Source organism: Schistocerca americana, chromosome 2, assembly GCF_021461395.2.
Source record: "Schistocerca americana isolate TAMUIC-IGC-003095 chromosome 2, iqSchAmer2.1, whole genome shotgun sequence".
Lineage (NCBI taxonomy): Eukaryota > Metazoa > Arthropoda > Insecta > Orthoptera > Acrididae > Schistocerca > Schistocerca americana.
In genome coordinates this window covers 10,522,556-10,545,251 of record NC_060120.1, presented here as the reverse complement: position 1 = coordinate 10,545,251, position 22,696 = coordinate 10,522,556, and the positions used below count along the sequence as shown (strand labels likewise).

At 39.5% G+C, this 22,696-nt stretch overlaps 1 protein-coding gene across 1 annotated transcript in view; it reads left to right on the top strand.

Moving 5' to 3' along the window:
• Positions 1–15,086: 15,086 nt before the first annotated feature.
• The window catches only part of LOC124595369 (coiled-coil domain-containing protein 137), a 29,208-nt gene continuing 21,598 nt past the window's right edge, over positions 15,087–22,696 (top strand). Inside the window, exons 1-2 of the mRNA XM_047134087.1 lie at positions 15,087–15,301; positions 18,342–18,633. Of these exons, the coding sequence (XP_046990043.1) occupies positions 15,225–15,301; positions 18,342–18,633 (369 nt within the window). The 5' untranslated portion in view covers positions 15,087–15,224. The remainder of the gene's footprint in view (positions 15,302–18,341; positions 18,634–22,696) is intronic.

Sequence of the window (22,696 nt, the reverse complement as noted above, 5' to 3'; positions counted from 1 at the left end):
CGTTTGTGGAATAGGAGGAGTTGTGCAGGAGAAGTGATTTTAAATTAAATTTAAACCTTACTTCGCTACGTTTCATACGTTATATGTTATTGGACAATTGATCAAACATTTTTATTGCTGCATACTGAACTCCTCTCCGAGCCACTGACAACTATAACAATGAATGATAGAGGCCATTTTTCCTCTAGTACTGTCGGTATGTACAGCACCATTCTTCTCGAGCTATGATGGATTATTTATGATGAATTTCACTGTAGAAAATATGTACTCTGACAATGCAGTTAATGCCTAGCTCTTTGAAGAGGTGCCTTTATGACATCAACAGGTGAACCTCACATATTATTCTTGCTGCTCGCTTTTGTGCAGTCAGTACTTTGTTTCTAAGTGATGACGTACCCTAAAAAATTATTCCATACAACATTATTCAGTGGCAGTATGCAAAATGAATCAAAAGGATGATACATTTGTTTCCAAGACTAGCTATTATATGAAGAGCAAAAATAGTTGAATTTAGTTGTTTGAGAAGCTCCATAGCATGCTTACTTCCATTTCAAGTTTTCATCCATAGGTACACCAAACATTTGGAGCACTCTACTAAACTTACTGACTCCTGCTCAGTGCAACATCAAATTTAGGAAGAGTCCATTTTCAAAGAACTGCTTAATAATTTTAGGAAAATATCATATATAACTGAAACTTCCTGGCAGATTAAAACTGTGTGCCCGACCGAGACTCGAACTTGGGACCTTTGCCTTTCGCGGGCAGGTGCTCTACCATCTGAGCTACCGAAGCACGACTCACGCCCGGCACTCACAGCTTTACTTCTGCCAGTATCTCGTCTCCTACCTTCCAAACTTTACAGAAGCTCTCCTGCGAACCTGAATAATTCAGACAGCCTTAGAAATGTAGAAAAATTTAGTGACTGGGGTAAGATCACAAAGGGAGTACCACAGGGTTCAATATTGAGTCCAGTTCTATTCCTTACACACAGTGTGAATCACCTAAAATTTGCACAACAAATATTGCGGAAATGGAAAATGCTATCGATGCACAGTTTTCACAGAATGGACTGGAAGTCAGGCACTCGCGTTGTTACCCAATAAACAGATTGGAATATTACTTATAAAGTGTATTCTTGTGAAAACATACACTTTTTGAATGGAACAGTGTGTATTGGCATTAACAAACTAAAAGTAAAGTAAATTAGAACGTCAGTGGTGTTTGTTGCAGAATTCTAGTGTGAGTCATTTATGAGACACTGTATTTTCAAAAGCTCCCACACCGACACATGTGCAATACTAGAGGCAGATCACACTACAGAAAGACATTTATGTAGATTCTGACCAGTAATGAGAGAGTTGACCATCATAGGTTGTGTTCAAAATGAGCACCAGCAGTAACAATACACGCTTCGAGTCTAGTAAAGAATGATTGCTGCACGTGTGCTAACATTTAGATGTCAGAGCAGGAGAGCTTCTGTAAAGTTTGGAAGGTAGGAGACGAGATACTGGCAGAAGTAAAGCTGTGAGTACCGGGCGTGAGTCGTGCTTCGGTAGCTCAGATGGTAGAGCACCTGCCCGCGAAAGGCAAGGGTCCCAAGTTCGAGTCTCGGTCGGGCACACAGTTTTAATCTGCCAGGAAGTTTCATATCAGCGCACACTCCGCTGCAGAGTGAAAATCTCATTCTGGAAACATCCCCCAGGCTGTGGCTAAGCCATGTCTCCGCCATATCCTTTCTTTCAGGAGTGCTAGTTCTCCAGTTTCGCAGGAGAGCTTCTGTAAAGTTTGGAAGGTAGGAAACGAGATACTGGCAGAAGTAAAGCTGTGAGTACCGGGCGTGAGTCGTGCTTCGGTAGCTCAGATGGTAGAGCACCTGCCCGTGAAAGGCAAAGGTCCCAAGTTCGAGTCTCGGTCGGGCACACAGTTTTAATCTGCCAGGAAGTTTCATATCAGCGCACACTCCGCTGCAGAGTGAAAATCTCATTCTGGGATCATATATAACTGTTTTGTTGCTTTCTCTCTACAGGATTTATTATAACAGTAGTACTGTTTGCAAAAAGTACCAGTTTTGTTTCTTGAGTGTTAACTGGTAGGTCGTTCACATACAGGGTGAATCACCTAAAACTTGCACCAAAAATATTTCGGCAATGAAAAATGCTATTGATGTGCTTTTTTCATGGAGTGGATTGGTAGTAAGGGGCTCATATTGTTAGCAAATCAACAGATTCTAATGGTACTTAGAAAGTATATTTTTTGTGCAAACATTCTTTTTAGACAGAAAAATATTTATGGACATTAACAGACTAAAAGTAGTGTAAATTAGAATGTGAGTGGTGTTTGCTGCAGGTTTCTAGTGCGAGTTGTATATGAGATATTTTATTTTGAAAAGTTTCCACACTGACACTTGTTTGTGCCATTCAACCAGTGTAATTGCTAGGATAATGTTGTTATGTTTACTTAAAATGTGCTTCGGTGTTTCAAGAGTGCAATGCGATTTGTTAGTCAGTCAATGTGTGACAGTCCAAGCAGTAGGTTATGAGTGGACAATGGGATTTACCAATACAGAAAACAACAAGTTCTTGGTGTATACAGAGTGTAGAAGGAATGCAGTTCATTCTTGTGTAGTGTATGTGTCAAGATATCCCAGTAGATGTCAACCATCTCTGAAATTGTTTATGAACCTCATCAACCAGTTACAGAAAAGTGGTAGTGTAACACCTAGACAATGTACTAACAGAAAACAAGTGACGACAGAAGATGGGGAAATTAATGTTCTTCCTGCTGTTGCAGTTGATATGCACATTAGCTCCTGCACAATCCCATGAAGGAGAGGCAGGAATCAGGCAAGTGAGCTACACATTTTCCATCCACTTAGATTCCATGCCTACCACATTTCTCTCCATCAAGAGGTATGTGGAAACGATTATGAGAATCGTGTTAACTTATATTCATAGGTATTAAGACAAGATACTGTAGCTGTATCATATATCTTGTTCAGTGATGAAGCTCATAGGCCTGTTTTTCATAGATGGAACACTGAAAAATACAAGCATCACACTCTTCTAACAGACCATCTTCCATGAATGCTAGAAGGCATTCCTCTGCAGACGGAGGAACCTGTGGTACCAAAATAATGGCTGTCCAGTCCATAGCGCATGAAGTACTACAGCTTGTCTTCACAAATCGTTGGACTGAGCACAGAGGACCTGTACCTTGATTGACCTGTTACCTGGATTTGACAGCTGTAGAATTTTTAAGTGGAGAAAGCTGAAAGATGCTGTCTACAAGCTCATACCAATTACCTCCTATGATATGCAACGACCTATTACTGCAGCCTGCTCTGACATCTAAATGTTAGCACACGTGCAGCAATCATTCTTTACTAGACTCGAAGCGTGTATTGTTACTGCTGGTGCTCATTTTGAACACAACCTATGATGGTCAACTCTCTCATTACTGGTCAGAATCTACATAAATGTCTTTCTGTAGTGTGATCTGCCTCTAGTATTGCACATGTGTCGGTGTGGGAGCTTTTGAAAATACAGTGTCTCATAAATGACTCACACTAGAATTCTGCAACAAACACCACTGACGTTCTAATTTACTTTACTTTTAGTTTGTTAATGCCAATACACACTGTTCCATTCAAAAAGTGTATGTTTTCACAAGAATACACTTTATAAGTAATATTCCAATCTGTTTATTGGGTAACAACGCGAGTGCCTGACTTCCAGTCCATTCTGTGAAAACTGTGCATCGATAGCATTTTCCATTTCCGCAATATTTGTTGTGCAAATTTTAGGTGATTCACACTGTGTGTAAGGAATAGAACTGGACTCAATATTGAACCCTGTGGTACTCCCTTTGTGATCTTACCCCAGTCACTAAATTTTTCTACATTTCTAAGGCTGTCTGAATTATTCAGAACAGCCTATTACATTCTGTTTGTCAGGTGTGATTGAAACGAGCTGCGTGTAAGGCCATCAGTTCCATAACACTTGAGTTTTTCTAAGAGAATATGATGATCTACACAATTGAAGGCCTTGGAGAGATCACAGAAAATACAAACAGATGGTATATTATCATTTAAGACTTATTTTATTCAATAAGTGAATGTATAAACAGCATTCTCAGTAGAGCAAGCTTTCTGGAGTCCAAACTGTGATAAGCTAAGTAAATTGTTTCCATTTGAGTGTGTAACTGTTCTCGAGTACATTACTTCTTCGAATGTTTTGGATGAAGATATCAGTGAAGAAACTGGGTGATGATTTCCAAGATGCTACTCCAGGTGGGTCTAAATTGAATGTGTGCAATGGATAATAATAAACGCTAAACTGAAGATTTGGCCCTGTCTGAAGCAGATGTTAGGATCTCTTAATTCTATAAATTACAATCTAAACATAAATGAATGATAAAGGCAGCTAATTCTACTAAATAATAAACATTGTTCCTGCTTATATATTTATTGTAGGTTTTAAAAATCTTTATATCACAAAGTTTACATTTCCTAAGTAAAATTACTAATCAATTGCCCAACTCTGTCGCTTATTATGACTGTGCAGTGTAATATCAATAACGTGAAATGACTGACATCATCTATGTACCAAACACTGGAAGACACTACTTTCAAAGATGATCTACAGTGGTGTGGAAACTCAGACGAAATAAACTAAACTGATCACAGCTGTTTAGCTTTTATAGCTGTAATAAGACGAAGGAGTTTGCGATATTACCGTATGTACTGCGACCAGTGCGTCGAAGTGGATGGTTTTCGTACTCGTCTGCAATGATGGAAGAACTCGAGCCACAAATAAACTCTTTCAAACACTAGGACGGCAGAAGGCGGTCCTCTGACTAATATACTCTAATACTGTCTTCTCCTCTCAGTGCTCTACAGATGAGAAACGCGAACTCCCAGTCACAAGGACAGAGTTCAGATAACGTCTCAACGTAAGTATAGGCAGAGGAAGTGCTCTCAATTACTGACTGCTGTGTACTCAACAGTGACTTCCAACCTGGAGGTGAACTCCAGAATCGTATAGGTTCGCAACAGTACAGTGCCTAACTGTTCTAACTATAAACTCTCCTGAGAGCAAGACCAGCAAGTCCGTCTGTATCAACAAAGCTGATATCGAGCGACCTTCACCCACGGGTGCTCACAACGGAAGACTTTGTCTATCCAGCGCTGGCTTCCCAGCAAGGCTTGACTCCCCACCATCGTAATTCCGAAAACGAATCATATTCCCAGAACCATGGAATATTCTCCCTCTCTACAGATTCTTCCGATCGCTGACCAACCATATTTTAGTCTTTTGTCGTCTAGAGCGGAAGGTTTGGAGACAAACACCTATACTTGTACAATGGTACGCTTCTGAGTAAAAATCCTTGGAAATAACCCAGCCTGTATGGTTTCCGAGGTGCCGCTACTTCGTTCCTCTCACCTGTGTCCAAAAAATTTGCAGAGCTCGGAAGTATTGTCCGGTTATCCTTCCGGCCCCTACTACAATAGTGGCCAGCCGTCACCCTATTGTACACCAGAGCTCAGATGCCATGGCACCCATCAAGCTACTTCCTGTGTTTAAGCAGGACAAACACCGGTGCGGGCCTTCCACCCAGAGCTTGAGTTCTGCCTGCCATTTCATCTCCACTGGCGTTCCAACCTCTACTAGTACAGGCAATCATTCATTATGCCGTTTTTATAATAATGACACTCCATCACCTTTCATGCAATAAGCGTTAACAATTATTTACAAGACATACATTACCATGTCAGTCTTCTTTATATATTCATACACACGATGTACAACCTATCACTTGATACCTAATTGTGTTTGTAGATCACTGCAAAGTATGTGGATGAGTTCTCGTAAGATGCCAAATTATAGTCACCTTGCAAATTGTTTAACTCTGTCTAGTCATCTTTCTTATGCAGTGGCTTGAAAATTGCATATTTTAACCTGATTGGAAAAATTCAATTCTCTGAGCCACTGATATGTTGTTTACATCACTAAGGAAATTACTTATTAAGTTTGAACAACTTTTCAAAATTCTGTCTGAAATACTGTCAGCCCCAAAAGAGCTTTTGTTTTTTAGAAGTTTTATAAGTGCCTTAAATTCAGGAAAGGACGTTGGAGCTATATCTGTTTGTTTAATATTTTGTGGAATGACATTTTTATATATTCTCTTGCTTCTTCAGCTTCTGTATTTGCTGCTATGTTTAGAAACAGATTGTTAGAAGTACTTGCAACTTGTGAATTATCAGTCACAATATTTTCATTTAGTTTAATTGTTATGGAATCTTGTACACTGGCTTGCTTTGCTGTCTTACATTTGACAATATCTCATACAGTTTTGATCTTATTATCTGTGTTATTTATTTCTGTCAGTATGATAGACAGCAGAAGGTTATTTTAGAAGAAATGCATGGTGGCCTTGTATCTTCAGACTGGAGCTCCATTGCCGCTGGACTGCCTCAAGGCTCTATATTTGGCTAACTGCTTTTTCTAATACTTTTTAATGATTTGCCACCTTGTGCAGAACAAAGAAACATCCCCAAGTTTGCTTATGACACCATTATATCACTTAGTTATCCTGTGGGAATGTATTCAGTGAGGTTGTAAATACGGCAGTAAAGCTGTGGGAAATTGGTTTAAAATAAATATTTTTCAGTTAATTTAATATTGCAGACGAAATAAATTCAAAAAAGTGTGAACATGAGATTTTAAAGCATGTGTCCTCCAAGTTTTTGGATGCACATGTAGACAGCAAACGAATGTGGCACTATCATATACAAGATCTGCACAAAACATTAAGCCCAGCAATATTTACACTAAGATTCACATTGGTACAAGAACACAGTAACAGCAGCATACTTTGGCTACTTTCATCCACTTATAGATTATAGTAGAATAGTCTGAGGACATGAACTGCTAGCAAAAGAAAGTGTTCAAAAAGAGGCTAATCTCACCATCCCAGTGCCACTACGCGTGGTCATAGAGCCATTGGTGGGGATGTAGTTAATGGCAACATATGCTGTTTAAAGGGTGGAGTGATACATCCCCACTGAGCTGTGATGTGCAAAGGAAGATATTTGTATTCTCTCTGTACAGAAATATCGATATGGAATGCATTGATAGTAGTAGTGGGTCGAGGATATTGTGTCTCGCATTCACAGAAGCCACCAAAACTACTCCGATGAGCAGAGTAATATCCAAAGTAATTGTTTTGCATAAAGCACTTAGTTATCCATCATTAACAGTCTAATGGCAATGAATTTGAACTAGCTTTCGTGATATACTGATCGCCTTTAGTTTTATTTCTGATTGTGAAAGGATTTCAAGGTGTTCGGTTATTTCATTTCTTCTTGACTGGAACTGCTATTGGTCACAGCTTAGCTGTACTCAACAAATGTGTACTCAGCATACACTAATCATGTTGCATATGCATGACATAGGAGATTACAAAGTCTCTGAAGCAACATATGGATGCTCTGATGCATCAGCCCAACACATGCATCCAGCAAACTTTGATGCATATACTTTTGTTTACTTGAGTCTGCTATCTCACATGAAAAAAGAGGCATCATATGGCCTACACTCTGGAGTGTAGTAGTTACACAGCCATACTCCAATATGCAATTATCACAAAATATAGGTACCTAAAAGTACAATAAGCAATCATTAACGAAGCAGCTTCATTATGAAAAGAAAAGATCAGTTATGCAAGCACAACGTCAAGTAATAATACTTCCATAATACTTCCCTGAGATTGGGGGATTTTTCATATGCCTTTAAAATGGGAGTGAATAAATAAAAATAAATAACCATTTTATTAACTATTAAGTCACACCAATATATCACAAAATTAGCAGTGCTTAGAACTTTTATTTGATGATAATAGACAAGCCAACAAAAGATCTAGTTTCAGTTCACAAAGAAAAATTATCATAGTAGAAGTGATAGTGAAAGAAATCTGAAGCATTAATTGTTATATTAATGTTTGTTAAAAGCTATTTTGTTCAGGTTGTTACGTTTACATTACTATCAAACACATAATAAAGTGTAAGCAATGGTAACAGAGTAATAAAGTTATGGTTTTCACAACAGTTCAACACCTGAAAAAAATTTCATATTGTGTGCTTTTCTGATCAGATAGAATATATACTCTGACAATATTCAGTGAAAATTGTAAGTGAACAGATTTATACATTGATGCTAGAAATGTTTATGTTGATTCTGTTGTGGCAGGTTATACAATTTTAAAAGAATATTCAAGAGTGGTATACAATGTAACGCAACAAAATCGTGACATAGTTGTAATATACTTTTAATATTATAATTACAACTGTATTTTTAAAACCATCTCTCCCTCAACTTATTGATGCTGTATTCCCTCTTCTTCCATTGTGTGCTAATCTTTTTTTCTCTATGTAAAATTATGTTCATAATCTCCTATACTGTGTTTTGTAGATTCTAGCCTAGGTCTGTCCTCACTATTTTTCCCGAAACCTACTGGTAGGTCAAACCTTTTTCCAGACAAAGACTCAAACTCAGGACTCAGTTGTGAATTACATTAGAGTAGATTAGATTCGATAAGATTAAATGCACTTCTCATTCCAACTGATTCTTAGTGAGGATATCTTCTGGAATGTGACATATGTTAGAAAACAAGAATAACAATAATTATTTACAAAATAAGATCATATATCTAATATGGACTCCAAATGAAATTGCCCTTGTGGATGTCAAATGGATAAAAAAAAAATTTAAACATACTTCAATTTAAAAGTAAGATGACTTTAAACCTACTGAGTATAGACTGCAATGTATATGGATTTATTGCAGGGGTACAGACATTCATGCAAAATATATTTGAACACGATTCCTGAAACCTGTCTAGAGCAGCTAGTTCAGCAGCCCACTCACAACCCTATAAACGGTATCAGTATAAAAATGGGGATAAACGATCATGATGTCACTGTAGCAACTATCATTACGAAAGTTAATAAATCAGTCAAGAATGCAAGGATAGTGTTTCTACAAGATAGATCAGATAAGCACTTGTTAACATCTCACTTAGTGAATTGAAGTCACTTAGTTCCAGTAAGTTGGATGTAGAGGAATTACGAGAAAAGTTTAAGCAGGTTGTAAATCGTGGCCTGGAGTGCTAGGTGCCTAATAAGTGGATAAAGGACGGAAAAGATCCACCATGGTTTAATAACGAAACTCAGAAGATGCTGAGGAAGTAGAGATGACAAAGTACTGAACATGTCTGCTGTAGAGGAACACCTGAAAGATTTGAAAGCAAGTAAATCACCAGGTCTGGGTGGAATCCCAATTCCTTTTTACAAAAAGAACTCTACAGCACTGGCCCCTTACCTAGCCTGCGTTTATCGTGCATCCCCTACCCAGTGCAGAGTCCCAAGTGACAGGAAAAACGCGCAGGTGACTCCAGTATGTAAGTTGGGTGAAAGAATAGACCCACAAAATTACAGACCAATATCCCTAACTTTGTTTTGCCACAGAATCCTTAAACATATTCTCAGTTCGAATATATTAAACTTTCTTGGGACTGAGAAGCTTATGTCTACGAATTAGCATGGTTTTAGAAAGCATCACTTCTCCAAATCTTAGCTTGGCCTGTTCTCACACGATATACTGTGAACTATGGATGAAGATCAACAGGCAGTTTCCAAATTTCTAGATTTCCAGAAAACATTTAACGTGGTGCCTCATTGCAACTTATTATCAAAGGTAAGAACTTACGGAATAAGTTCACAGATATGTGAATGGCCTGAACACTTCTTAAGGACTAGAACCCAGTATGTTGTCTATGGAAGTGTTCATCAGAAAAAGGGTATCGTCAGAGTGACCCATGGAAGTGTGATAGGACCACTGTTGTTCCACATATACATAAATGATTTGGTGGACAGGTTGGGCAGCAATCTGAATTTGTTTGCTGATGATGCTATGGTGTATGGTAAGGTGCCTGTAGGAAGATACGAAACGCCTTAGACAAAATTTTTAGTTGCTGTGGTGAATGGCATCTAGCTCTAAATGTGGAAAAAAAGTAAGTGCGGATGAGTAGGAAGAACAAACCTGTAATGTTTGGATACAGGATTACTAGCGTCTTGCTTGAGACAGTCAAGTCGTTTAAATATTCCAACAACAACGTACAAAGCGATATGAAACGGAACGAGCATGTAAGAATTGTGGTACTGAATGCAAATGGTCGACTTCGGTTTAATGGGATAATTTTAGGAGAGGCTGGTTTACCTGCAAAGGAGACCTGAATTAGTATGCAGGTGCGATCTATTCTTGAGTACTACTCGGGTGTATGGGATCCATACCAGGTCAGACAGGAGGAAGACATCGAAGCAATTCAAAGTCGAGCTGCTAGATTTGTTACTGGTAGGTTCGAACAACATGTAAGTGTTACAGAGATCTTTGGGATCTCAATCTGGAATCGCTGGAGGGAAGGCGACGTTCGTTACGTGGTACACTAATGAGAAAATTTAGAAAACCGGCGTTTGAAGCTGACTACTGAACAATTCTGTTATCGCCAACATACATTGCGCTTAAGGACCTTGAAGATAAGATACCAGAAATTAGGGCTCATATGAAGTCATACAGACAGTCGGTTTTCCCTTGCACTATTTGCAATTGGAACAGGAAAGGAAATGACAAGTAGTGCTACAGGGTACCCTCCACCACACATCGTAAGGTGGGTTGTGGAATACCTATATAGATTTAGATGCAGATGTAGATGCAGATGTAGATGCAGATGTAGATGCAGATGTAGAAGGATATGGCTGCTGGCATGTTATTCGAAATGTGTATTGCTGAATAGTGAACACCTTTATGAACCAAAGTAAATCAGATTAAATCTTTGTGAAAGTGATTCTTATTCCTAGTACTGATTCCATGAAATAAGCTGTTAATTTTTTTGTTAAAAAAAGATAAATTTTTGATGACAAATTTCATTAAGAAATAAATAAATTCGGAGGCAGTAGTTAGTGTCCCCAGTTCCTTAAACAGCCCTCTGTGGGACGTTCAGTTCACAGCACAAACCATTCATACTGCACATTTTTGGGTCAGAAAACTGTAGCCTGGTTTGATGAGTTACCCCAGAAAAAAATCTCATGTGACATTGTGAATTGAAAGTAAGCATAATATACTGATGGGATACCTTTTACAAGGTCTGAACTGCATACACTACATCTTTTTCAGGGTTTAGTGACAGAGAAGTGACTAGTAACCATTTATTAATCACCATAAAAATTTCGTTAGCCAACAATTCTAAGGCTTTTTTTGAGTTACTATTTATTGCAATGTTTGTAACATTTGCTAACAAAACAAACTTGGTATTTGCTAATGTTACTAATGAAAGATCATTAATCTACACAAGAAAAAGTAAGGACCCTAAGATGGCTTCTTGGGAGTCACAACATGTTATTGATTCCCAGTTGGATGATCCTTTATAGCTTAATACACGTCTCTTTCCTATTGACATCCTCTGTTTTCTGTATGAGGTATAGGATTTGAACCATCCTGCAGCATTTCGTGTTACACCATAATATTCTAATATACTGCAGTCTGCAAATTATTGTCTAACGAATTGAATACTTTTCCACTGCATGTACAGGTAGTCTTCACAATATCAGAACCCTTTAGAAATCCGAGTTGAGACTTGGATAATATTTTATTTGTAGTCAGAAGACGACTGTAAATCATCTTTTCTAACAATTTTGAGAATGTGGGTAAAAGTGAAATCGGACAATAGTTTGGAGGTATTTATTTATTTCATTTCTTATACAAATTCTTAACTTCAGAATATTTCAACTATTCAGGAAATGTTCCACTGATAGAAGACTAGTTACATTTTTGTAACTTACAATGTCACTAAACTCAGAGGCACAATGTGTAATAAACTTTGCTAAAATGTTACTACAGCCACTAGAATCTTCTGATTTTAAGAATTTTTTGGTGGAAATCATTTCTACTGGTTCTATGAGGGTCATATTGATTTTATTATAGTTATTTGTAGTAACTTTTCTGAGATATTCCATACCAGCACGTACTGAACCTCATGACCCCACCTTTCGAATAACAGTTATGGTGTGCTTATTGAAAAGTTCAGCAACACTGCACACATCTGTTACCCATGTACTGTTTACTCTTATTGCTATGCACTCCTCTCCATCTCTTGTTCTACCAGTCTCTTCCTTCACTACATTCCATATTGTTTTTATTTTGCTATCTGATGTGACCAACCTTTTCTGGTTATGCATTTGCTTTGATAAACATATTGCTATCTTCAATATTTTGCAATATGTTTTGTAATGATCTATAGCATTTATATCAGAACAGTTTCTGACTGATATATGTAGTTTCCTTTTTGTCTTATGAGATACCTTTTTTCCTTGAATAATTTATAGCCTTTTTATAGACTTTGGTCTAATCTGGGTTAGTTTTGTGGGAAAACAGTTTTCAAATAAATAAGGACATTATTAATAAAAGTGTTGTATTTCTCATTCATGCTATAAGCATTGCACACATCACTCAAATTCACGTCTCTGAGAAGATTCCTAAAGCAGTTAAATTTTTGCTTGCTGACTACACTCTTTAACTCAGATTTAGTAGTTTTTATATCCTGATCAGTATTAACATTTAGCAAAAGGAACTGTGTTTCATGGTCTGAGAGGTTATTTATTACTGGTTTATTGCTGGAAGAGTTTTCGATAAATTCTATATCATAATCAGCAACCACTAATTATTTCCTTTTTCTTAAATAGGCCAACAGAGCTTCAAAGTGCTTCATGAACAGATTTAAAATTACCTGCTACCATTTGGTATGCACTTACTATTATGAACGATGTATTATGAAATTCTACTTCTGTTGCACATGCTTCCATGTGCTGCTCCAGTCAATATTTATGAATGTCAGTGTTATTAAATTTACGGCAGTACCTAATGAATATGGCAACTCCTCCATCTTCCATTTCTGCTCTCTAAAAATGAGGTTAACCTAAATCCTGCAACATTTAACACATGTAGACCAGTGGTGACATGATGTTCAGAGAGGCATATTATGTCAGCTGGACTGAATTATTCTGATTCATCGATGTAGATCAGTAGCTCATTACTTTTACTTCTCAGCCCTCGACTATTTTGATGCACTATAGATAGTTGGCATTTCATTTTCACCAAGATAAAACGGGATGGAAATAAATTTTCTGCTGATTGTTGAAAATTTTTAACCAACAGCTGTGTTTGCTGATCCAATGTGCCAGAACTATGCTGTTTAGTTTCTTTCTCAAACTGAAGGTTCTTTTTGGTCCTAATTTCTCTTAGAACCTGATTTATTTCTGTCCTACCTGTCCTAAGAAAAGGTACAACTCTAACACCTGCAGTCGCTGGTATTTTACCACTCATTGCAGTGCTCCCCCCCCCCCCCCCCCTTAAACTTCCTGCTTTTAGGCCAGCCTTTTTACCCTTACCTTTCTTGATGAAATGTGGGCCATGGCTACTATAACCCCACCTACCGAGAGAATCAACAGGAACCACACTAATATGTGACCCTGCACCTGACACAAGTAGCTGTTCCAACTCCAAATTATCTCTCCTGACAGAAGAGTCCTAATTAGGTCACATATGGTGTCTCAGAACAGAAACAATCCCCAACAGTTATGTATCGATGCTGATTCAATCTTTATTAGGTCACTCTATATAGTACCCATGGTCTCTGTCAGTACTGCTTCCCAGCCCGCCATCGGTAACCACAATGTCTTCCTTGGTAAAGTGAACCTAAATCCTCTGTTACCTGACCCACACTATTACTAGGTTTTAAAACAATTGGTGGCCTGGTATTCTGATCTTCATTCATCCTGCAGAAGTTGGCCTACACATCTGGCATGAGAACTACCTAACAATAAAACATTTCTTCTCTTTGTTGAGTTCCCTACATTCGTACTCAATTTTCTGCTGAAAGTTTGTTGTGCTCTGTATGCACCTACCTCTGCCTGAGGCAACAGGACAGATGTCTGAAGAAGTTCTAAGCCTGTTCCCTCTGTTTTTGGTTGCCACTTCCCACCTCCCTTTACTCTTCTCCCTGCTTAACCTATCCAGATCTTTCTCAGTCTGATCTAACTCAGCCAGAAGAGCAGCAATTTCCCCTGCTCTTCTACTATCTCCTTATCTCAGCTACAGACCCACTGATGAATCAGACTCACTTCTTCAATTCCCACTCCACTACAGTTACCTTAATCGAAAAAAAACTACTGCGTCCATCACCCCAAACCCCAGGAAGTAGCAACTGTATGGCAAGTCAGGCACTTTTCACTCACGATAAAAATAATATTTTAGGAGAATAAGTCAATTAAATTACCGAACAACAAGGTAACACGTTTACGAAAATTAGGCTTACTTGAGGCGGTATGTAAACAAAGCTGCTGCATTTAAAGTTTCTACATCCAGCAAATTAAATTTACGCTGCATTTCGCAAATAAATATCAAAACAATGGAGGGATATGCTGTTCTTAACTTGCTGGAAAGAAAAAAGAATACTTAAATGAGATTCCTGATCTTCGACTCTCAATCCGGCAAACGGTTTTAATCTGTCATGATATTTCATTTCAGCACACACTCCACTGCACACTGAAACTTTCATTGTGGTTCCATTAACCTGTTTCTTCTTCTGGCAAAAGGTCCATAAATTCCATCCTCACCTATGCTTATTAATGCTTCCTCACTTCCTGATTAATCTGTCTACTTAATTTTTAACATGTATTGCTTATGAACTTCTTGTGACAACAATGATAACAAATACAAGAGTTTAAGGACGACTATTCTATTCTGTACGACGACACACATTCCCAGATGTCAAGCTAAGAGTAAATGTAAATGCTCATCATCTCTGTTTCATCTTTTAATTAAGATTGATAGCATAGTGAAAACAAACCAGAAGAAATCTGGTCGTCTCTAGTGAAAATCGCTGGCGCCAAATGCATGTTTGGCGCCGGTTGTTAGTGCCGGATTGCGTACTGCTTCGCAATAGAAATGACGTAGAAAGAGTGTGACATCTTCAAGCTGGTGAACTTTGTTATATGTGTTTTCGTGCATACTGCATGTCGAGTTCCCGATTTGTTTACGTACTAAGTTACTAGTGTTGGAACGTTATTTTAATTAAGGCATGTCATTAACTGTTCTTAAGTGTCAACACGCATAATGGGGAGGAAAATTCCAGGGAAGAAACACAAAGGAGTGAAAGATCCACTGCAGCAGTTAGCCAAACGCAATCAGAGGTGAGTTATGGAAATTGAATTAATAGACAATTAAAATTTTACTGCTGTGGGTACACCGGCACTATACCTAAGAGAATCGTACTGACACTGTAAGATTGCATTTTATTACCACAGAGTTTACCGACATCCTTCGTACAGGTTGGAAACACTTTATGTGTAGAGCTCCCGGCATCATACAGGATGACTAAACAGAATTGTTTACACTTGAGAGTGCTATTTCAGAACGTGCAGATTCGTGAATATTACTTTACTCCTTATTCAAGTTATATAAAAATGTAACGACTCCTTCATATTCTATTAGGACTCAAATATCGCACTAGCTATTATGATAAATCCTCCCAGTTCACGTCCCCTCACCCTCATTGTGTGCCGCTGTCTGCCAACCCACCCAGCCGTCTTTACCCCCTCTCTGCTCCTCTCGGTTTCCATTCCCCCTGCTCCTCCCCTCCCTCACAGCCTTCCCTAACATTGAGCCTGGCATCCTTGTCCTGCCACCATCAATCCCTGCATGGTCTATTGGGCAGTGTTCACTTCTCCCCCCCCCCCCCCCTCAAACTATAGCATAGCTTGAGCTCAGTGTTCATCATTGACAGAATGTGCTGCAAATTTAATACACATGAGATGTGAATCCTGCTTTGTTATTGACTTAGACGTATCCAGTTTTGGTACGAATATATTAGACATTTTGTCTACTTCATAATTAAAATGTCTGCTTGTGTCTGTGTATGTACGGATGGATATGTGTGTGTGTGCGCGAGTGTATACCTGTCCTTCTTTCCCCCTAAGGTAAGTCTTTCCGCTCCCGGGATTGGAATGACTCCTTACCCTCTCCCTTAAAACCCACATCCTTTCGTCTTTCCCTCTCCTTCCCTGTTTCCTGACGAAGCAACCGTTGGTTGCGAAAGCTTGAATTTTGTGTGTATGTTTGTGTTTGTTTGTGTGTCTATCGACCTGCCAGCACTTTCGTTTGGTAAGTCACATCATCTTTGTTTTTAGATATATTTTTCCCACGTGGAATGTTTCCCTCTATTATATTCATAATTAACACTATTTTTTTCGACAAATAAGTTAAGCAACGAGGTCAATTCAGAAATTTAGAATTACAAAGTAGCTAAATATCCAATTATTTTAGTGCAAATTGTGTACATGTGGTCAACAGTGATAAATGTGAGGCAGTTGGGAATGCAGTGTAGCTTGTACGAGGACCTTTCATTTTAATTTCTGTAGCCTGGAATATCTGCTTTCATTGTTGTGAATACAAATTAGCACTTTTGCCTGTTGTAAATACTGTAGTTCTAAGTGTTTTGCAACTTATAAAGTATACTAAACACTAGAACATTCAGAAGTGATGATGGCTTAAATAGCAGTGGTGGCGGCATCCTCTGACAACAAAAGTGACCGAAGTAAATAATATGTCACTGTGGGTTAGGCCCTATATGGTGGTGCTCCCATTCCCACTAGTTTATTCTGTATCACAAAAAGTTTCCGTGTCATGACAGTTAAAACCCATTGTGCCTGGTCTCCTGTAATCAGTTTCCCGAAACAGACAGGTAGAGGAACTCTAAGTGCTTTGGTATTTTATGAGGGTAATTCAAATTGAAATGGATTTTCAAGCCATGGATGGTGAAAGATCTTGCAATAGAGATGGATACCAGAACTGGAAGAACTGAAGGTTCTGATACCGTCTGCCAGCTTAGAACCACAATGTCAAGATTTTTCTTCTTATGGAGTGTGACAGCCACATTCAAGATGTGAACAGACAAAAACAATGTCAGTATTTAAAATATAAACAAAATGATCCAAAGAACAACATGAGGCTAATGGGAAAACTTCCAGAATTAGGGTTTTGGGGCAGGGACAAACAAAATGAAAGACATTCCCAATATAAAACACATAGAGCTATCCAAACAAAAACTTACTAAAAAATACAGTAGGCCTAAGCCAACGTCACATGAAATCCACAGAATTGGTATCTGAAGTTTCACTTCACCTATATATCTCGAATGAAGACAACATCACAGCTCACTCCAAAAGCTTGTATTGAAAACTTTGTTTGACGTATGTTGCTAGAACCAACTCCACAATAGCAAAAAAACAAAATTCACTGGTCTAACTATTATTCAAAACCTAACTTGACCGAAATAGCAAGAAACGTAGCTCCACAATGTCCACCAATCTTAATTAGTATTATTATCTGCAACAAGTAGCAATACACAAATTCATACATCATTTGATTAACACCAATTTCTGTATACAAACAAAACACAATCATGCAAGCAAATTGAACATACATAGGCCGACGATACTTCTTACACTAATCAAAATGCATCTAGGCTGGCTGAAAGAACAATCATCTAAACATGAGCGCGTGTGTGCCCACCCCCCACCCACACACACACACACACACACACACACACACACACACACGACTGTAGTCTGACGCCACTGAGGCCACACTCATTCAGAATAAGCTGGGAACCGTGATGTCACCTAACACAATAAATTCCATCACAGGTTAAAGCCTATGTCTGGTACTGCACATTAGGTTGACTCCGAGAAATGAGTGACTTTCAGTTGACCAGAGAAAGTATTGAGATGGGAATAGATATTAGGCTGAGGACGTGCCACAACGTATGAAGGACAAAAACAAAGATGTAGAATATAATGCACTTTTCGCACTGTGCAATACTAGTAACCTTTCAATGTTGAAGATATGTGTGAGTTGTTGTTTCGTAGCTGAGCTTTTGGATCCTGTAGTTGATAGTTTGTCATTGTGTATTATGTGGAAATGAAAATACAGATATGAATAAAACTAATACTACTAATATTTACAATATGGAAAGGATAGATTTGTACTCACTGCATATAGGAAGTTTCAGCTGCAGACAGATACAGTGAAAAGGAGTGAACACACACACACACACACACACACACACACACACACACACACAGCCACTGTCTCTGGGTGCTGGAGCCCAGCTGCAATATGCTGTTATTTCATATATTGTGAGAGTTTAATTTTAATATATTTTTCTTTTAGTCTTTCAGCAAAAGTCAATGCACCACCAACTCAACCAGATGATCAGAGTGTTCCAAAAAGTTTAATACGTCTTATGAAGTTAAAAGATGATGTTAAACAAGGAAAATTCAAGCACAAGAAGAAGAGGAAGAAGCGGAAAGGTGGGGAGTGGCTTATAGACACTGAAGTGCTTGCTGAAAAAGACCACAAAGTACCTGGTATGACGCGGCCTGACAAACCTGTGCCACATCTGATTCAGAGACCTGGTGAATCAGAGTTCCACTTCTTACGTCGAATAGAGCAAGCTTGTCATGTATGTACATTTTTAAAAAAATATGATGATATACTGTTTGCAATTTTGCTCGCATGTGGTTGATTTATGACCAGTTCCAGTGAGAGCTATACTCATTTCTAACTTGGCACTGAAAATAGTTTGGAAAACTGAATTTGGTTGATTTTGACGTGTGTTATAGACTTCCTGACATTTTTAAAATTAATAGTAGTAGTTGAAGAGAGAACTTAAATTGTACATTAAGACATATGAATATACGCAGGTGTTTAATGAGGAGGGAGCGGGTGGTCAATAGTGGCATTATTGAAGGAACTATTCCGGCATTTGTTTGAAGAGATTGTTTAAAAAAAGAAAAAAAGAAAACAACAACAAGGGAAACCTAAACCCTGGCTGGACAGAGCATGAGCCTCCATCCACCCAGGTATGAGGTCAGTGTCTAAACAAATACACTAAATCAATATGCAGTTACTTTAGGACTACAGCCTTGTTGCTATGCCTCTGTTAGATCACCCTGTTATCCACCCAGGTATGAGGTCAGTGTCTAAACAAATACACTAAATCAATATGCAGTTACTTTAGGACTACAGCCTTGTTGCTATGCCTCTGTTAGATCACCCTGTTGCCTGTCTGAAAATCTATGTTAGCATCTCCTCGGTATGAGTGAGATGTTGAATCCAGAAAATTCATGAGATACTGGTACGCATGCAACAGCCTGCACAACCAACATGTTCCAAAACATCACACATAAAAATGGGATTTTTTCCTGGGCTCACACCTTGGTTTCTATTGGTGATAGAAAGATAGATTCAAGTGTTTTGGATGGCCCTTGGACTAGGGACCATTTGTATATCCAACAGAAGGATCATCTTAAGGTAGCATGATACCAGTGTGCATGTTGGAGCTGTAGAAGAAATGGGGATATGTAGGAACCCACTGTCGGGAGAGCTGCCTGCTGAAGAGTAACCCAAACTAATGGTAGGCAAACGAAATGCGACAAACAGACTGTGGACAAGACAATGGACCAGGGCAAGGACAGACAATCTACGCGACAGGGAGGTGCTACGCAAAGTCATTGCCACAGCGATGACAACAAGACCAAGAGCAGTGGATAGAGAAATCCGAGATGTGACGAAGGAGCAAAGAGAGTAACTGGATGACAAGCAGCAGTAGATGCGACAAGGCGTCGGCATTAGAACATTGTTCTCCGTTATGTTGGATTGGAGCCAGAATAATGTATCCAATGGCTTGTGATCTGTAATTAGGGAGAACTTTGCTCCGGAAAGGTAGACCTGAAATTTTTTAACAGCAGACACTGTCACCAGTGTCTCGTTTTCGATCTGTGAGAAGTTGCACTGTGCAGGAATCAACCTCTTGGACATAAATGCAATTGGCTGTTTGGAGCCAACCTCATTTGTACTCTTATGCCACAGACAGATGAATTAGCCGCCACAACTGAGAGACTTTCAGGAGAGAAGGGGTGGATTTCAGCATGGTTTTTAATTGGGTAAGAGTCTGATCATAGGCAAGGGTCCAGTTGTAGGCCACTTCTTTTTTACGCGAGTGTTGAGGGATTGCACAGCAAGGGCTGATTGGGGGAGGAACTTGGAGTAGTAGTTGACATTGCTCAAAAACGTCAGGTGTTAGTGTAAGTTCCTGGGGCAGTGAAGGGAATCGATGGCAGCGTCATTTCGATCAATAAACCAGACTCTGTCTTGGTGAACTAATGCCCCAGATAGTCCACTCTCATTTCCTCAAATACCATCAACACTTCCTCAAACACCAATGCAGACCTGTGCCCCACAGGGTTGTAAAGAGTGTGTGGAGGTTTTGCAAATGCTCCTGGCAGGAGGATCCTGTAACAATGATATCATCCAGATAATTCACACAAGCTGGAATGGGCTCGTGTCAGTTGTTCCACATAAATTTAAAAAATTACGGCGTTCAAGGCAATGCCAGAGGGAGGCACTTGTACTTTTATAATCCAAAAAATGTGTCGATGACAACAGTAGTCTGAGATACCTCATCCAAGGACAATTGAGGGTAAGCATTGACAATGTCAGTCTTTGAGTAGTATTCTCCACCAGCAAGTGTGCTAAGGTGGTCTTCCACCCGGACGATAGGATAAGTTTTGACCAGTGATTGAGCCTTGAAATCGAAGGGAACCATTTGGCTTCCTGATTGTGAGTGAAGTGTCCCATGTGCTAAATTCTACGGGCTTGATACCTCCAACAGCCTGGAGATAATAAGTTTATTTTAAGTTGGAAAGCTCTTTGTCACTGCAGTCTCAAATGAACTCACTTCGTATTTGTTTTTGTTTAGAATATTGAAACTGTTATTGGTATAGTAGGAAAAACTGCAATGTATTGAAGGTTACCTCTGGTTTTGTGTATTGTGTCGTAAGTGCAAATATTTTTGCATAGTTGGAACTTTTATTTTGTTTGCCATTCCTGTTTCACACTGTAGGCATTTCAGGAAATTGTAATGTGGTAATTGGATATCTCTGACATAACTATATTATTGTACCAAAAGGTTATTTAATAGAGGGAAACATTCCACGTGGGAAAAATATATCTAAAAACAAAGGTGATGTGACTTACCGAACGAAAGTGCTGGCAGGTCGATAGACACACAAACAAACACAAACACACACACAAAATTCAAGCTTTCGCAACAAACTGTTGCCTCATCAGGAAAGAGGGAAGGAGAGGGAAAGACGAAAGGATGTGGGTTTTAAGGGAGAGGGTAAGGAGTCATTCCAATCCCGGGAGCGGAAAGACTTACCTTAGGGGGAAAAAAGGATGGGTATACACTCGCGCACACACACACATATCCATCCACACATATACAGACACCGTATATGTGTGTATGTGTGGATGGATATGTGTGTGTGTGTGTGTGTGTGTGTGTGTGTGTGTGTGTGCGCGCGCGAGTGTATACCCATCCTTTTTTCCCCCCAAGGCAAGTCTTTCCGCTCTTTCCTGGACATCGGGAATATGTCCAGGCGGAGCTTCAAGGAATCCTCAGAACCTTAGGCCCCCTGCAAAACCTTTCACCTGACTCCATCAACTTCCTGACCCCACCGACACCCCGCACCCCTACCTTCTACCTTCTTCCTAAAATCCACAAACCCAATCATCCCGGCCGCCCCATTGTAGCTGGTTACCAAGCCCCCACAGAACGTATCTCTGCCTACGTAGATCAACACCTTCAACCCATTACATGCAGTCTTCCATCCTTCATCAAAGACACCAACCACTTTCTCGAACGCCTGGAATCCTTACCCAATCTGTTACCCCCGGAAACCATCCTAGTAACCATTGATGCCACTTCCTTATACACAAATATTCCGCACGTCCAGGGCCTCGCTGCGATGGAGCATTTCCTTTCACGCCGATCACCTGCTACCCTACCTAAAACCTCTTTCCTCATCACCTTAGCCAGCTTCATCCTGACCCACAACTTCTTCACTTTTGAAGGCCAGACATACCAACAATTAAAGGGAACAGCCATGGGTACCAGGATGGCCCCCTCGTACGCCAACCTATTCATGGGTCGCTTAGAGGAAGCCTTCTTGGTTACCCAGGCCTGCCAACCCAAAGTTTGGTACAGATTTATTGATGACATCTTCATGATCTGGACTCACAGTGAAGAAGAACTCCAGAATTTCCTCTCCAACCTCAACTCCTTTGGTTCCATCAGATTCACCTAGTCCTACTCCAAATCCCATGCCACTTTCCTTGACGTTGACCTCCACCTGTCCAATGGCCAGCTTCAAACGTCCATCCACATCAAACCCACCAACAAGCAACAGTACCTCCATTATGACAGCTGCCACCCATTCCACATCAAACGGTCCCTTCCCTACAGCCTAGGTCTTGGTGGCAAACGAGTCTGCTCCAGTCCGGAATCCCTGAAACATTACACCAACAACCTGACAACAGCTTTCGCATCTCGCAACTACCCTCCCGACCTGGTACAGAAGCAAATAACCAGAGCCACTTCCTCATCCCCTCGAACCCAGAATCCCGCACAGAAGAACCACAAAAGTGTCCCATTTGTGACAGGATACTTTCCGGGACTGGAC